Here is an 18641-nt window from a genome sequence, read left to right as displayed (position 1 = left end):
ATGTATGATGATGGTAGTATTTCATTAGATCAAGAGCAATTTGTTAATCAAATTTTGATGAAATTTAACATGTCAAATTGCAATTCTGTGGATACTCCAATAGAAAATAATTTAAAACTAGAAAAATGTGAGGAAGTTTGTAAACAATACCCTTATCAACAGCTGATAGGAAGTTTAATGTACCTATCTGTACTTACTCGTCCAGACATTAGTTACAGTGTCAGTTATTTGAGCCAGTTTAACAATAGCTTTTCAGCAGTTCATTGGTCACATGCAAAAAGAATATTAAAATATTTGCAGAAAACTAAATCTTTTGGCTTGATATTTAAAAATGATAACAAAAATTTAGAAGGTTTTGTTGATGCTGACTGGGCTTCAAATAACATTGCATCTCTTGCGAACAATATTCACCGCCATTATCGGTCCGAAGCATCTTAATTTTATTTCCAGTTTGAGTTTCAGCCATGCTCCGAAATTCTTTAAAACACTGGAGAACTTGATTCTTCTCTTTTAGGAAATATACAAAGCACATACGGCTTGCATCGTCTATGAACAGTACAAAATATCTTGCCTGGCCAATTGATTTAGTCTCCATAGGTCCTGCCACATCGGAATGTACAACTTCTAATAAATTTTCTGACCTATGGTTGCCCAAAGGAAAAGGTAATCTCGCCTGTTTCCCTTCACAGCACACTTCACAATTAGACTTCTGCAAATCTGGCTTGTCTGTGTAAGATACACCAAGCACTGCACCATTCTTCATCTTCTCAAGGTCATTTGAGTTAATATGTCCCATTCTTTTATGCCACTGCCTTGAATCTGTTGTATGTATAGCTGCCGCTGCTATCACCTTCTCTGGCTTCACAGTATTCAGCCTGTAAACTCCATTTTCCAAATCTGCTACACCAATTAGCACATTCTGTTGATTACGGATATAACACGCTCTTTTTCCAAATGAAACTGCGTTTCCGCTTTCTATCAACTTGCTTATTGATAGTAAATTTGTAGTGAGTTCTGGAATGCACAAAACATTTCGCACAGGTATATCCATCTGATAGTCGTTCACTTTTGTTGTGACTTGCGTTTCACCGGCACAAACAACTGGCATGGTCGTTTTGTTTGCAACAACTATGTCTCCTATCTCGTTTGCTTGTCGTGTGTGCAATAAGCTTTCTTTCTTCGCTGTCATATGATAACTGGCCCCCGAATCCACGTACCAATCTTCTGTACTAAAGTTGCCGTTAAGAAATGCAACACTAAATGCACCAGCAACCTTTTTCTTCGCTTCTGGACATTGATTTTTATAATGACCCGGCTTTTGACAAGAATAACATTTTATTTGTTTTCCGTTTGACGTTTTGCTCGATGACAGCGATGACACTGACGTTTGCTTTGACTTATGATGGCTAGTGTTGCCAGTTTTCTGTCGCACACTCGAATAGAAAGCTGTTTCTGCTCCACTGCTGCCAACCTCAGAAGTCATATCGAGCAACTTCGTTTTAATGACGTCTGCACTTATGTTCAAACCAGAATGTTCGATCGCCATTATCATTGGCGCGAACTTTTCGGGTAGGCCGGCTAAAAGTAATGAACCGATCCACTCGTCGGTTATATTAAAGCCCGTTCCTTTTAATCGTTGCGCTGTATCCACCACTTGAGTCACATAACTTGTCATGGAATCACAATTGTCGAGACGAATAGATATTAAACTAAATCTTTTGGCTTGATATTTAAAAATGATAACAAAAATTTAGAAGGTTTTGTTGATGCTGACTGGGCTTCAAATAACATTGACAGAAAATCATACACTGGTTTCTGCTTTAAATTATCAGGTTCTGTGATTTCTTATGAGTGTAAAAAGCAGCAAACAGTGGCCTTAAGCTCGGTTGAATCGGAGTATATGGCTATTTCGGAAGCAGTCAAGGAGGCAATTTATTTAAAAAATTTGCTTTCAGAAATTGTCATATGTGACTATAAAATAGTTATATACAATGACAGCCAAGGAGCTCAAAAGTTGACTGAAAATCCTTTGTTCCATAAGAGGACAAAACATATAGATATTCGTCATCATTTTGTTCGAGAAGCTGTCGCTAACAATCTTGTTAAAATTGTTTATTTGTCAACATCTGAAATGCCCGCAGACATTTTAACTAAAGGTTTGAGCAGTGTAAAGCACAATTATTTTGTAAAAGCAATGGGCATTCAGAGCATTGTTTAGCATAGTTAGATATAATTTTTATTTTGTTTGTTTTTTGGAAACTGTGCTTAGATTATTTTGATAAGTGGAGGTGTTAAAATATGTATCTAAATAATCTAAGTTAACTACTACTAGCGCCATCTGTTATCTATACTGTGTAACCTACACATGTCACTATCTGTGATGTTTTTAAAAAAATAAAAAATAGTCTCATTGCAACGGCTACTCGTTTCATTTCAAATATAAAAATAGGTATTTCGTTTGACTAAAAAGCAAGATTTACTGACTCTCATACATAATTGAATTTTTGTACACCGGACCTTTCTTCAAAATAGGCATAGTTTGAGACTCCAATAAACGTGAAGATTAACAAAATCTAATCTGAAACTTTTTGAGTCGCCGGCAACAAAGGTTTCATTACGAATTAAAATATTCAGCCCTTTGGGAAGGCATTAAAAGGCGGGATTAAACGTAACGCCATCACTGTAAAGTGCCCCCGAAGTCTAGTTCCCTTTAATTGATTTTCTTTTCTTTTCTCAGCGTTGGGGCTTCATTTGATTTTATGGACACATTACCTTTTACTGTCTTTGGATTTTCGATTTTAAAGTTTATCGCGAGTTAATTTGCAAGTGAAGGCACGGTTAAGTAGAATTTAAGCTTATTGAAAACCATATTTTCACCGTTAACTGATAAAACGGATGGTACAGTCGCCATGAGTCTTTAATTCGGAATCGCCAAGGTGTTCGCAAATTTGTGAAGAAAACCTCCATATTTATTTTTATTGATAAGCCTCCATTATAAATAAGGTAACATGTGTTAATTTTGGGTGGGAGGAGGTTACCCAAACTGCTCAAGACCGGAGTAAATGGAGAAATATTATTCGAGGCCTACACCCCAGCAGAGGGTAACAGGATGCAAAGAAGACGGGTTAATATTGAAGGGATCGTCATTACTGGTAAGATAGAAAGCCGCTGTAGTGCTTCGTATTACGGAACATTTTTCATCTCACCCCTCAAGAAAATTCCTCCATTCCTACTCCATCTCACCTTAGCGCTTGTGAATATTTTAAATCACGATGTGCGTAAGCCTTCATTAAAATTATTGGAAATATCTTAGCCACTCGAATATACTTGAGCCTGACGATGTGAACCATCAATCTATTTTAAGCTTGATGTAAACAATATTTCATGATTGTCTGAGTCGAAATCAGATTCCCTTTAGGAGCGTAGGTTCGTATCCTACCGACTGCGCCATTTTTATCTATGTAAGGACACAGGGAACGGGAAGACGAGCGCTGCTTTCAGACTGATTTCTTGTTTTTATGCAACCACCCTCCACATAATAATGTATATGATATGATATGACAGAACTCTTAATAAGATTACCTACAAGACCTGCTTAAAATATTTTTAAATATGTATGAGTCTCACGGGAGTTTTATAGTTAAAACTAAGACCTACTCAAAGTCGCACGAGCGGACACGGACTGAAATGAACTTTGTACCTTTACTCCGTTACCTCTTTATCAACACAAAGTTGAGATAAGCTGCCCTACAACCTTGAAACTAAAGTCCGAAACCAGCGAATGGCTTCATAAAAAAAGCGGCAAATTCAAAAAATCTTTAGATTGTAACACAAAGTTTGATGTTTTAGTTTATGAATTATGTCCAAAGAGAAGCTGTCAACTTTTTGACAGTTGTTTCACACTTTTGACGGATAAAATTGTTGCTATACGAAAAATTCTGTAAAAATGCTTGTGCAAGCACTCACTGGTAAGACTCTAAAGCTAAGTATCAAACACGTTTGAACGTTCATCAATCACGTCGGAACGTATATTAAATCGTTACTCGACAAAAACCGGCGAGGTCAAAGCGACAAATAGAAATATCCTGTTAGTATCGAATGGTTTGCCTTTGACTTCGGGTTATTGCTTTGCCTTCGTTCGGGGATTTATCGGGGGCGTGCTAATTGTTCGGTTTTATGTTGTTTTTCTAATACTTATTTGTGAGTGTCTGGTTTATTGTTATTACTGATTAGGTATTGGGGTTGATTGTCTCTGGAATCGGTAAACTAATCAGTTGCTAAAAAACTGAATAAGTTGTAATGCTATTATTTTATATTCAAGAAGGCCAATAATTACTTATCATCAAAGCAAAAAGTCCAAAAAACGTTATGAAATGGCCTTCATCAAATCAAGGCCCCTACATTTTTTTAGGCCACCATTTTTGTTATGTAAGTATGTAACTTATTATCACAATTCAACGAAGCCTCATATGTCAAAAACTGCCGTTGGGACTATAGAATGTGCCAAAAAACTTTACATATTTACATAGTAGAAAAAGTCAAGGTAAAGAGCCAATATCACATCGTAAGCGTATCGCAGCTACCTATAGCTCTTGCTGTCTCTCTACTGTAGCGTTTCAATCGCCCGTAGCTTCGCATAGGCCGATTGACCAAAAATATATGATTATGGCATGCTGTTACTGCCGTGTGTCATATTTATGTACTGAAAAAAAAATCTAATGAAATTCCGCAACCATATTTAAAGTCACACACAGGTCGAACGCGATTAATTAACATAATTTTTACCTTTTTTCCCAACGTTTCGGCCAGGTTGCACTGGCCGTGGTCGCGGAAGACTGACGTCCCAGCAAAGTGTCACCGGAGATGTAAACAACACAAAACTACCCGATATTAATTTATATAAATGTTCGGGGTAGACAAATAAATATAATCTACACGCTTTTAGTTATTGTTTATTTCCCACCGCACGACACACAGCACTCACAACATCCGCGCACTGGTCCGAAGATAGATCTTTTGGTTTGAACATTTGAATCACTGGTCCCCATGTTGGCGATAATCTATACCCGTCTTCCCTGTTAAAGTTTTTAGGATATTTTTTAATTTCGATCGCCTCCCTCACAATCCGGGGATAATAGTGTCGCTCGGTGGAAAGAACTTTGGGTTTGTGTAGCTCAATCCAGTAATTCGTTTCCGCAGTAAGCAAGTGCTCGGCGATTGCAGATTTGTGTATATGGCGATTTTTAACTGCCGCTATGTGTTCCTTCACCCTCTCTTGAACGCTGCGCTTTGCTTGGCCAATATACGCACTTCCACAACTGCAATCTATCTTGTAGACACCCGGACTTTGGTACGGAATGACATCCTTAGGACTGCGTAAGAGACTCGCTACTTTAGATAACGGTGTGTATACAGTCTTAATGGAGACTTTTCTTAGTACTGATCCAACTTTATCCGTTATCCCTTTCACATACGGCAAAAAGGCTGGTTGCCTGTCAACCTGCGGATGTCTCTCCCTCTTCTTAGTCTTGCGCGGGATTGTCTGCAAATACCCATTTTTCCTCAGCACCTTCTGAACATGGGCTAACTCCTCGTCTAAGTGTTCAGAGTCACATAAGTCTCGAGCCCTGTTAACCAGGGATGTGACCACCGATTGCAGATGTCTCGGATGAAAAGGTAAAAATTATGTTAATTAATCGCGTTCGACCTGTGTGTGACTTTAAATATGTGTACAAAGCGCGAGAACTTAAAGTGTTATTCCGCAACCATGTTCATCATATCAGCCGAAAGACGTCCACTGCTGGACTTAGGCCTCCCCCAAAGATTGACACAATGACCTGTCCTGCGCCACCCGCATCCAGCGGACTCCTGCGACTTTCACCAGGTCATCAGTCCACCTACCCACACTTCGCCCTCCGGTACGCGGTCGCCACTCGAGAACCTTTCCGCCCCAACGGCCATCGGTTCTACGTGCTACGTGCAACCATGTTCATGTTTTGTAAATACATGTTTCTGGTCAGATTTTCCTAATTTTACACGTGTTACCTTCCAAAATATAAACGAATATAGATAAGCTACCTCATGTCAAAGCCAACATTTAATTTCGCTAAGCCCGTGTAAAATGTTGCGCGAGGCCTAAGCATGATTCTGACAATTACAGCGGAAATTGGATTTTAGAATGGCGAAATAAATAATTCTTATACGTATTTAACATTGTACATTACCTTGGTACAGCTCACTCGTGTAATCAAATTATATTAATAACATAGCCTAATAATAATGCCCGCCAAAGGTCAATAATGATGAGATTTGTCTGTTCTCTGCAGTGTTGTTCGAATAACTGTCTTTAAGTCATTATGCCAAGCGATTGTATTTTTAGTTTGGAAACCACACATCATTTCAAAAATCACCAGCCAGCCATGATAAGTATGAATCAATGGAATCACACTACGTTGCACTACGTTGAAACAAGGCTCAGTCTTTGTTCGAAATTGCTTCCCATTTTAGCATGCACAAAACCTACATACATACCTACATTTCGCGGAGGCAATTGTCGAAAATCATTAGCACTTATCAATCATTGCATAATTATTGTTTTAGCATGCAACAAAGGCTTGCATTCGGAATTTTGTCCCTCGAGAGGTAATCAACGAAAGTCATCACCACTTATCAATCAATGGAAGAACGACGTCGTCTTCTCAAAACAAGGCCCAATCGTTGTTTGAAATTACATATTGTTTTAGCATGCAACAAAGGTTTGCATTCGGAATTTTGTCCCTCCAGGGGAAATCAACGGAAATCATCACCACTTGTAGATCAATGGAAGAACGACGACGTCCTTTCAAAACAAGGCCCAGTCGTTGTTTATAATTGCATATTATTTTTAGCATGCAACAAAACGAAAATTATCACCACCTATAAATCAATGAAAGAACGACACCGTCCTGTCGAAACAAGGCGCAGCCTTAGTTGCAAATTGCATCCCATTTTAGCATACAAAGGCTTGCATTTGGTTTTTGTCTCTCGCACAGGCAATCAACGAAAATCATCAGCACTTATCAGTAAATGAAAGACATGCGACCTCCCGTCGAAACAAGGCCTAGCCTTTGTATGAATATCCTCCCATTTTAGCATGCAACAAAGGCGTGTATTTGGCATAACCCAGTGCGAAATGAGCCGGGCATTAATTACCCGTCGCGATTGACCGGCTCGCGGACCGGGTGGGGCTTTATTGATTAACGCAGCGGCAATAACCGGACAGGCCATGCATCACGTCGGTGTGACAAGTGTTGAGTGGTGCAGGCCATGAGAACAGGCGACGAAGGATTGAGATTTTGCCAAATATTATTCTAATCTCAGCAGGTCGTATTTAATAAGGGTATTGAAGTGATCTTTAAAATAGATTGTGACTCAGAAACGAAGCTTCAGTTGGAGTGGAACCCTTCCAGTAGCAGTCCCAATCTTGACGGTCATAAGAGTTAGAAGGCAAAATTGGGAACGGGGAGTTAAGAGGCAAAATTGCCTAATTATAATTATACATTGTTTACAGTAGTCAGTGATTCGCTAACTTATTAAGATCATAGTTTTTTCGTGCCGGTCACTATGCGAATTGATTTGTAGGTGCATCATCATGCATTAGTGAAATTAATAATTATCCATCCATACTAATATTATAAATGGGAAAGTGTGTGTGTCTGTTTGTTTGTCCGTCTTTGACGGCAAAAAGGAGTGACGAGTTGACGTGATTTTTTAAGTGGAGATGGGTGAAGGGATAGAAAGTGACATAGGCTACTTTTTGTCTCTTTCTAACACGAGAAAAGCCGCGGGCAAAAGCTAGTATCGTCATATATGGCCGCTACCCTGTCTTGCTCTCACTTCCCTAGATTACAAACGCGAGCATAGTGTGATTTGATTATGAGCTATGAACAATTTCGATAACAGAATGAAATTGATGTTGGGCTGGAACCTCATTAAATTTGCGATAATTTAGGACAACATTTTGAATATTACAATTTGATCAGAGGCCTGATAGCAAAATTGTAATCTTTCTGTCAATAGTTAATTAGTAAAAGCTTATACGGAACATGTAGCCTGAATATTTGTTTCGCAGTATTTGTTTAATGATGCGCAAACATTTATATTTTGTATAGTAGATTATGTTAAATTACCAATGCTTTTTTCATTATGATTGAAACCGTAACTCGATATACAGGGTGGCCCATTCAAATCGGTCAGTATGGGAAAGTCTGAAACTATAAGACATACGAAGATTTGTTCTTAGGAACCATGTCACCGATTTTGATAAAAAGAAAAACTGCATTCATACAATTAAAAAAAAAGTGTACCCAGCTGGGGAATCGAACCCGGTTGTTTTGAAAAAATAAACTTACACTATTTCTATTCAGATATCGTTTGTGTAGGTCTTAAGCAGTAAATATCTCTAAGTAACATAATGTCTAAAATGAATAAAATGCATTTTTTTCACATACTTTAATTTATCATAGTAGGTGGTCAAAGTGACCACCGTCTTTTTCAATACAATATTCAATGTATCGCTATTCGGCCAGTCACACCGACACGTTCCATTTTCAAATGAGGTTTAACACGTCTCTGTATCTACAATATCTACATACTTACTTTAAGTGGGCTTTTCAATTGATTGTTAGTGTTTGATTAATAGAAGTAAGCAGTTGCAATAATAGATAATAATATTACTGTAGATAACAAAACTTCCTTAAAGGTTTAATGCAATGCCAATGCCACATGATACATAACACGGTGTATGTAACAAGTAGAGAGGTACAAACAACCATAGAGACAATTTTACATGCCTGAACTTGCTGAATATTGTAACGGTGGTCACTTTGAACACCTACTATGATAAATTAAAGTATGTGAAAAAAATGCATTTTATTCATTTTAGACATTATGTTTCTTAGAGATATTTACTGCTTAAGACCTACACAAACGATATCTGAATAGAAATGGTGTAAGTTTATTTTTTCAAAACAACCGGGTTCGATTCCCCAGCTGGGTACACTTTTTTTTTAATTGTATGAATGCAGTTTTTCTTTTTATCAAAATCGGTGACATGGTTCCTATGAACAAATCTTCGTATGTCTTACAGTTTCAGACTTTCCCATACTGACCGATTTGAATGGGCCACCCTGTATATATACACACTATTATAACACTAGTCGAGTTGAGTTTAAGTTCGAGTGGTGTCCCCCAATATTTATTATAAATTATTTTCTGTCTATTTCAAAGAAACGTAATTCAATGATCTTTATTTCATTCAAGAAGTACCTACTTAAAAAGGTTATTTTCTTATTCATTCATTCTGCAGGTACAACAAAACGTTTACTGATTCCCCCTTCAAATCCTACCAACAATTAAATTAATTAAGAACGTTCCCCACAATACAAGAACATTTGAAAATACCGTCTTAGAGCCCTATTCAAATTTTCAAAACCGTTATAATTGCGATCTCGTTACGATATTTATTGGATAAGTCAAGGACAAAAGTAACGTTACTTTTGATATTTTGATTTTTGACGGATATATTTCTAATTGAGGCGTGTGATGTGTTTCGATCGCTACGCGTAATGGCCGCTGTACACACATGGCCAACAGTTCCACCAACCCCCTTGGCCATGTGTGTAGAGGGCTACTTGGCCGTAAGTTGGCAGTTGGCGCTTGCGCTTGCCGGCCAACCGATTCGTGTCGGTTTTTTGTCCACACATCAAAGGATCTTGGCGCCAATGGCCAACTGCGTTTACACGTTGGCGCTTCATTCAGTTGGTCGTCAGCCGTCAGAGAGGACAGTAGTGATATATTTACGAAAATAATAAGTTTATCTATGCCAATAATAGTGTAGATTTTAGGAAATAAAATAACCTTGCAAATGTTTAATGTATTTCCTAAAAAAGATAAATGTTCTTATCAGAATATTCAAAAAATTGTTAATATTGCAAATAATTTAATTTTACTACGGGGTTATTATTTTTTAATATTTTTTTTCTGACAACGTCTATGACCAAGAATTTCCTAGATTTTTTCATTACACGTCCATCTTTCATGAAGAGCCAATGCCAAGTGATTGGTTCGCCAATGTGTAAACAGCGGCTCTTATCTTGGCCAAGGGGTTTCACAAAGGGCTGGTGGAACCGTTGGCCATGTGTGTACAGGGGCCATAATATACAGAGCGTAATCGTTTGGCATATGAGTAGGTACTAGGCTTACATAAACCAGGTCCCGTAGCCGAATGGCATTTCTACGACGCGAAACGAAAACGAAACGCCGCGAAAGGTGGTCTGGCTCTGTCGCGCCAATACGCAAGAGCGATAGAGATAGATATCTACGAGCGTTACGTTTCGTGAGCGTTTGTGCATTCGGCTACGCACGCAGTTCCATCACTTCTCATGCGATCCATGCCGTATCAATATCACGATTTTGACGATTTGTCAAATTAGAATGCCTGTTAATCCTGTAAACAATGCTCGCAAACAGAAATAAACAAGCAAGTTAAAAGGAACCATTTCACTAAAGGGGTAGTCAACAATTACGCAATTAGTCCATCGGGGTGGAATATTTTGTTATTAATATAAAAGCTAACAATGCAGCGTAGTTGGCGTTGCGCCAAATATACAAAAACGGTTCAAGTAACAAGATAGGCTACTGTTCATAAACCTTTATTTTCATTCATACATTTAGTTCTTCGGTGAGTATTTTTTCATCACATTAAAAACTAGTCCACGTAACCCCAAGGAATACAGCTCGCATTAATAATCACATTCGTAATAAATATTTATTCTATATTAATCTTAACTTTACTTATTAGACCACTTTAACTTCGTTGATCAAATAATGCATTCTTCCGATACTTACGTTCACTAAAAAGTTATCAAGCTAATAAAGTTAGTTTGCCGCTTTCTCTGACACCAATACGTCGGAAAGGGACAAACGAACTTTACCGGCTTGATAACTTTAGTGAACGTTTGTGAATAAGGGGGTTAGTAGATAGATCTTATACATATTTCTGTATACTCAAACCCCGGGTACTTTATCTGAGAAGAAACTGTATCGTACTCATTCATAACCAGACAGATCCTTTGTAGTACGCTTGTCGACATGATTGTTTGGTAAATTGTCTTCATATACTTACAAAAAAATAATATGTCGATTTTCTCAGTGACGTTCATATCCAGCTTCAGCTTATGAACTTCGCCACACAGTAAAGTATCGCCTGTCGCAGCGTCCGGCGTCAGGCCGTGTAATAAAGACCTCACGACCGCTGCCCGCGCAATTTAGGGCCCATAACTTGCTGTCTGCATCTAATTGTTGCAGTGTGCGCTCCTTGAAGACACTCGTAATGTCAGATTAATTTGGCGGCGTGGAATCTTGATATAATGTACTTTAGTCTGTGGTATGTGAAATGGGAATACGCTAATAGCAATTTAATTAGACTAGTACAGTCCACGTCGAATATATTGTGACAGTTATTGCGCCAAAATCATAAAACTCGTGCCATAAAAATAAAGGTGTGTTCCAGAAGTAGGTAAATACTTATATTCGATACTAACTGCATAAGTAATAAAGATAAAATATTCAGAAAAAGATAATACACCTACGTAATTTAAACATCTAGCAGTAATTTTGCAATTTGTCAATTTATTCGTCGCGCTCGCGTCACTAAGCAAATCAAAAATCAGCAGACTGAAAAAAATAATAACGCAATTGAATATTTATTTACGTATGAAAAGTTCTAACTCGTTAACAGCTGCGTAAGTTTAATAAGATAAGATAAGATAATCGTTAATAATTGCGAACCATGGTTACAAAGTTGTTTTCATACATAGGATCACATGGAACCCTGGTAGGGTATGGCAATAAAGCTTCATGCTGTGCATTTCAGGTTTTATATGAATTAGGTCATTCTTGGGGATAGTTTAGGCATATATCTACTTAATTTGTTAAGGTTTTGAGTGAATTGGTTGAAATATGGCTAAGTTTGTTACTGTAGTCGGAAAAAATCACTCTGGCTAAGTTTTAAAAACGCTGCCTTAGCCGTTTCATTGACAACACAAGGTAATTAATGCTGAAAATGTATATTTTTTCTACACTAAAAGAACACAGTGGCACATCTTTATCTGCAAAACTTAGGTACCTACTACAGCCATATTATTATATCGCCCGTGCAAACCGGGGGCGGTTCGCTAGTAACTTTTAATAGGTATTTTCGTAACTGGTATCTAAATCGCTAGTGATGTTTGCGCTCACTGATTGGAATGTGTTTTCGTGTTGATTTATCTAACAATCCGTTGTTCGCAATCATACTGGCATGATATGATTGCTGTCACAGCAAAAATATACAGTAGGCAAACGGTGAGGTAATGAAAATAACTATAGTTATCGTCATCGTAGATTCATATTTATAATCAAGATGTACGTAGTACTTACCTCTTTTAAAGTTATAATATTCAGATAGGTACCTAATTACATAAAACAAACTTAACAATAAAATTACAAAATAAATATGAGTAACTCTATAACAGTAAGACTTAAGACACTAGTTTTTAAGAGAAATATTAATGGTAACTCACTTAGAGTGTTTTCCCTTAAAGTTAACGGAAGTCAATAAAAACACGGTGTACATATATCCATCTCCGTCCGTCGTACCAACAAATATGTTCTTACAATAAAAATGACAAATGGCTTCCTACTCATCACTAGATTGATAGACAGATTACTCAAAACCTAGCATGTGTATTTGTTTTCCTTATGGGACCAGTCAGTAAACATTATCGTCGTATGTTAGCCTAACATCAGTCTTATTGTTTTTCTTGGCGTTTTTCCGGTCATTTACGGGTGGCTTCCCGTAGTGGTTGGCTTAATGTTTGCGCCTATCTTGACTCATTAAGGGGATGAACTTTACTGATGTAATATTTATTTATGCCTGTAGTTATAGGGATTGGGATGAATAATGATAAGAGATTATGGGGTTAATAGTATCCGAAAACCATTTAACCATAGGAAGGCACGTATACCTATATATACGCAAGTCACTGTCGTGAGTTCAACCCCAGCGCTTGATTTATGATAGTTATTCAACTCTCATACAAATTTTACCGGAGGTTGTTTAAGTTGTGTCCATTAGGTACTAATTTGATAAAAGATAAGATAGAAAACTAGCTGATAATAAAACGAACTTTTATTTACACTTCAACCTTTACCACGACAATATTCAACTCTACAGACTGTTATTTAAATTCCAATTTCAACTAATATTTTATTTATTTCCTGCGGGAAGGGGATTAACGTTATTAGTACTAAAGTTTGGTCCTAGAGCTAACCCATTTTGATTAGTTTCAAATTTGAATTCAATATTTAAAAAATGTGAACAGTTCAATATGATTTAATACTTCTGTACATACATATATTACCAGACTATTAATAACAATCATAAATTTTGGCCGATCTTTTGACGATTTTCGGCGTTCATTAAACGGTAATTATTGTCCACAGACACAGCACCCGAGTTGCACTATACATTCATCGAGCAGGCATTGCACCCGGGACCGGCGCTGGCGATGCACTGCGCCGCATCAGGCTCGCCGCCACCACGGTTCACCTGGCTGCTGGATATGCAGCCTATAGAAGAGCTTAATACACCGCAAAGGTATATTCGCGGGGTGGTAGTAAGTGGAAGGTTTGAAAAGCCCTTCGATGACGAAAAAATTTGAAGGTCCAAGTGATGGACGGTATTTTGAAGGATGCAATTGTGTGTTTTGACGTCGGGAGTATTAAACAAATAAACACCGCCGACTTATAAATAATCATTGTGTTATCAAAAATACTCACCGCTCAGTACAGGTATGCTGTGACACGAGATCTATAAAAGCAGTAGCGGTATCCTGACCGTAAGCGAGACTCCACCATAATCATCTTCATCGCATTCTCCGGCATGCCTCCTTAGAGCTTGAAGTCCGCTGGATCACTAGCGGGTTTACCTTAAACCCTAAGGCACAGTAACAAATCTGGAAATGGCAGATGTAATTCTTTACGGGGAAATAGAGGCGGCTAGTGATTACTACAATGCATTGAATTAATTTTAACCACATTTCTATAATTACAGAACCATCACTCAATTCATGAGCGCCAACGGTGACGTGGTCAGCTACTTGAACATCTCGTCGGTTCGGCCAGAAGACGGTGGACGATACACTTGCCGCGCGCACAACTCGCGGGGTGCCGCTGAACATTCCACACGGCTCAACGTTTACGGTAAATATGGCTTATTTTGCCTCTTGCCAACGTTAAGACATTGGTAACATAACTAGCCAGTGATTTTGTCGGCAGTATAAGAGCATATTTGTTACATGCATGGATTCAACGCTCAGTAGATCGCATTAAAACAACAACTGCGCGCTAATTAGGTACAGTGGTAGATTAACGAAAACTATTATTTGGACAGTGATAGTTGCGTTTCGTTCGATTGGCGCGTCGGCTGACGCACCCAGACGTATTCATTTTCCTACACAGTGCTGTTTGTCTGGAATTTTATCCTATAAATTTAGTAACTTATAATATACAATGTAGTGACTGAACTAGATCTTGGCTTGGTTTCCAGGTCACCCATCAATCCGCAGCATTGGCCCGGTGCGCGTAGTCGCTGGCGTGAACACTACAGTCTACTGCCCCTACTCTGGATTTCCAATCAGGTTGATGGAGGTGCATTTGCTTAGTAAACTTATAAGTTTCATTTTATTTCCTTTTATCTTTTTAGTCGTTTGTTCTGTTACCCCTTACCTATGTGTTATCTTTACAGATTTCTGGTCCGAGTTAGTAATCAGATCTAGGTAATTTCTTATTCCTTTTTTGTATAATAGCGCTGAGCATACCTATTTCGCATGTTTAAACAAAACAAGCCTTGTCTATATTCATAGCGACAAGAAAAACAGCATTACAAGAACATGTTTACCCAAAAGTGGTCAAACGTGTGTCTGTAGACCCCCTTAAATAAAATTTTGTTCCAGTGAAATAGTCTGGCAGCGCGGTGGTATGGATCTGAACCCAAGCGGTGGGCGAGCTCTCTCAGGGATGGGAGGCGAGCTATTGCTGTGGCCGGCGGAACCCGCAGACGCAGGAGTCTACTCTTGTCGAGTCACAGCACCTTCGGGGCAGTATGCACAGAAAGATGTACAAATTTTTGTAAGAAGTAAGTCAAAAATGTGTGTTACAGTGTAACAGATTTCATTCTGTCAATTACACCAGAGTAAGCGATCTAAAAAAATGTTTCAGATCCTCCGAAGATTTCTGGATTTACATTCCCTCCTGACCTCGTTGAAGGGAGCTCCATACAAGTGCTGTGTGGAATTACGTCAGGTGATAAACCGGTATACTTCTCATGGTTAAAAGATGGACAGCATATCCCTTCCAATCTTCAGGTGAGTAAGTCGTGTGACTCATCTGTTTATTATGCTGAACAACATGATGTGATTCCATGTCCATCTTCTTAATGAATTTCTACGTTTCAGGTTCAAGAAAAGTCACTCGATGAGTTCAGCTTCCTAATCTTTTCACACGTGACCTCAAAACACAGCGGCGAATATACATGTGTTGCCACCAATTCTGCTGCAGAAGTGAACCACACTGCGAGACTCGCTGTCAAAGGTTTGTATTTTTCGTGACTTCTTGTGAATCAGCTTAGATAATTTTGTATATTTAGAAATTATTTTCTTTCACCGGTCTCTTTTCTTTATAGTTCTTTATTATTACAGTGGCGCCATCTTGGGTGTACGAGCCACAAGATGTTTCCGCTCTTCTTGGCACTCAGATACTGGCACACTGTGCTACTAAAGGCTACCCAGAACCTAGAATCACTTGGCTCAAAGGTCATGGTAAGCTATTTCTTAATCATTAACATACAGTCAACCAATTGGAACCCTAGGTCGCTGTAGAACTATCTCATAGTGACGATATAAATCAGATTGTAGGAAATCTCCTACTGCTTATCACTTTGACATGGTTGTAGAATATCCTAGGGTTCCAATTAGTTGACTGTACCTCTATATTGTCATGAAATATACCTGGTTTGTTCTTCATATTGTCGTTATCTTTCATCAGGTTCTGGTGTCAATGACTTCAGGCAAGTATCGAACTTGGACCTGCAGTTCTCAATTCTGTCCAATGGTTCGTTGTCAATATCTCCAGCAGCGCATCATCACGAGGGTCAATACATGTGCCGCGCTGAAAATGGCATTGGCAGAGGACTATCCAAGATCATCACTGTTTCTGTCAATGGTAAGATTACCGAAAATATTTTTACTGCTTAAATCAAACCAAATTCGAAGCTTCTGCTCCTTTTGTCTGATAATACAAATTATTTGGTCTTCACACCAAAAAAAAGTACCCAAAACTGTTTTTACTATATACAGAGCCAGCACACTTCGAGTTCTCATCAAGAAACATGACAGTAAAGCGTACGGGGCAAGCAACACTAGTATGCGAAGCGCGCGGCGACCCACCACTTGCATTACAATGGACACACAACATGAAACGTGTAGACTTAACCACATACAGGTAATATATATAAAATGGAAACAGCATTTAGAAGTAGCCATTGTAGTGTTTATCTAACTGTTAATTTGAAAACCGCACATTTGTTTCAGAGTATCTGTCTCCGAAAAGCGCTCAGACAGCGGTGTGAGTTCTCAACTAAACATCGCTCACGCCGAGAGACATGATTCAGGCGTGTACCGTTGTCGCGCTGAAAACGCTTACGGGAGAGACGAACTGCTCATCTACTTAGCTGTTCAAGGTACCCACACGACCAATTCTTTAAGAGGAATTTATGAAATCTCCTCATCGACTTCCATTATTTATCCGATTTTATTCTCAAAAGCTTATTTTGTTGGTTTTTAAATAAATTTGTGAATTTTGCATTAATTCCTTGGATGGTGCTCAAGAATATGCTCACTAACATACCTAATTGTAACATTTTCTCACAGAATTCCCTGAAGCACCCCGAGGGCTATTCGTGGCGCGTTCCGATACTCGTGGCGCCACCATCGCCTGGCGACGAGGGTACGACGGCAACGCACGAGTGCGAGTATACCGCCTGCAATACAGAGTCGTCGGTGACCGACACAGACCCGATAGTAATGACTGGACCGATGCGCCTACCAGGGAGGTACCAGCAGACAGAGTTTACGAGAAGTAAGTTTATTTAGGGAACATTACAAAAATTTTAGCTTACACAATCCAAGCAAGTGGTTTGATAAATCGTTTTCTGTTTTAGACAAGAGTCTTCAGACCCAAACGCAGAAATTACGCTGGAGTACCGTGTAGAGGGTCTTCGACCTGCTACTGCGTACGCGTTACGGCTCGCTGCAGTAAACGCTATTGGAGACAGCGACTACTCCGAGTCAGTTATTGTGCAGACTAAAGAAGAATCTCCTTCAGAGCCACCTCATAATGTCAACGTTCAAGCGACAGCTCCTGGAGAGCTACTCATTAAATGGGAGGTATGTCCAATTGTCCACAATCCAGTTTGACACTTTCTAACTGCCTGTTAATTTACAACGTCATCACCAGACTTGAAACTAAAATTCAGTTACCTATGTAATGGTGATTTTAAGAGTAGTTCCATTTATGTAAGTACTAAAGACCATACTTCTTACCTTAGGCACCACCTCAGGACTCATGGAACGGGCAGTTACTAGGCTACGTAGTGACGTGGCGCGAAGCAGGCGCTAGCGACAACGCGACAAGGGCGCTGACTATTTCGGGCTGGGGCGCGACAAGCGTCACGCTGGCTCCGCTGCGAACACACGCGCATTATGATGTTCGCGTTAGGGCTTTCAATGCTGTTGGTGCGGGACCGGCGAGTGCACCGCTCACGGCTACTACGTTGGAAGGAGGTAACAATCCATTATCCTGGTTATTTCAACTGTATGCTATAGTTGTGAAACAGCTCTTTCAGACACTCTAATATGGTTTTTTGCCCTTAGTGCCTGAAGCAGCACCGCAGCGTGTCCGATGCGAAGCTTTGTCAGCACAATCTCTACGCGTATGGTGGGAGCCTCCTCCACCGGCGCTACGAGGAGGAGTTCTTCTCGGCTATGAAGTTGTGTACGAGGTTAGGAGAAAAACTATAACGTATCTTAAAAATGCGTTGTGTCAAATGGCAATCTCACCTGATCATTTTGTTATAGGCAGTAGATGACCCATCAGGGCAGGTAGAGACGCGACGGGCAGGTGGTACCGAAGCTGTATTGCAGTCTCTACGCCGGGCAGCAAACTACTCGCTCGTACTTCGAGCTCGAACAGCTGCTGGACCTGGTCCACCTTCATCGCCAATCACTTGCACCACACATGAAGACAGTTAGTATGTTTAAGTACAGTATTCTGAAAAATTTGTGGTCAAGATCGCTCTTCGCTCTTCTTTAACTTAAAGTTTCTTCCTTACTCACCATTCTAACTATCAGTTCCAGGTGCCCCAGCAGACATAAAAGCGTTGGCAAACTCAGAGAGCGCGATCATTGTCAGCTGGCTACCGCCTGCGCAGCGCAATGGCCGAATCAAACACTACACCGTCTACAGCAGGCCGCAGCGGTAGGTCCGAAGAATACCTTGCTAGG

At 39.4% G+C, this 18641-nt stretch overlaps 1 protein-coding gene across 1 annotated transcript in view; it reads left to right on the top strand.

The window, feature by feature from the left end:
• LOC125225175 (Down syndrome cell adhesion molecule-like protein Dscam2) overlaps positions 1-18641 on the top strand; it is a 51001-nt gene that overhangs the window by 21787 nt on the left and 10573 nt on the right. The window contains exons 4-19 of the mRNA XM_048128756.1: positions 13525-13678; positions 14135-14283; positions 14630-14720; positions 15036-15217; positions 15301-15446; positions 15537-15672; positions 15780-15899; positions 16126-16302; positions 16437-16581; positions 16671-16819; positions 17010-17217; positions 17300-17525; positions 17687-17921; positions 18012-18139; positions 18216-18384; positions 18489-18615. Coding sequence (XP_047984713.1) covers positions 13525-13678; positions 14135-14283; positions 14630-14720; positions 15036-15217; positions 15301-15446; positions 15537-15672; positions 15780-15899; positions 16126-16302; positions 16437-16581; positions 16671-16819; positions 17010-17217; positions 17300-17525; positions 17687-17921; positions 18012-18139; positions 18216-18384; positions 18489-18615 — 2542 coding nt within the window. The remainder of the gene's footprint in view (positions 1-13524; positions 13679-14134; positions 14284-14629; positions 14721-15035; positions 15218-15300; positions 15447-15536; positions 15673-15779; positions 15900-16125; positions 16303-16436; positions 16582-16670; positions 16820-17009; positions 17218-17299; positions 17526-17686; positions 17922-18011; positions 18140-18215; positions 18385-18488; positions 18616-18641) is intronic.

The sequence above is a fragment of the Leguminivora glycinivorella genome, chromosome 4 (genome assembly GCF_023078275.1).
Source record: "Leguminivora glycinivorella isolate SPB_JAAS2020 chromosome 4, LegGlyc_1.1, whole genome shotgun sequence".
Taxonomy (NCBI): domain Eukaryota; kingdom Metazoa; phylum Arthropoda; class Insecta; order Lepidoptera; family Tortricidae; genus Leguminivora; species Leguminivora glycinivorella.
The sequence above is the reverse complement of the archived record's forward strand: the minus strand, read 5'-3'. Positions and strand labels throughout refer to the sequence as shown.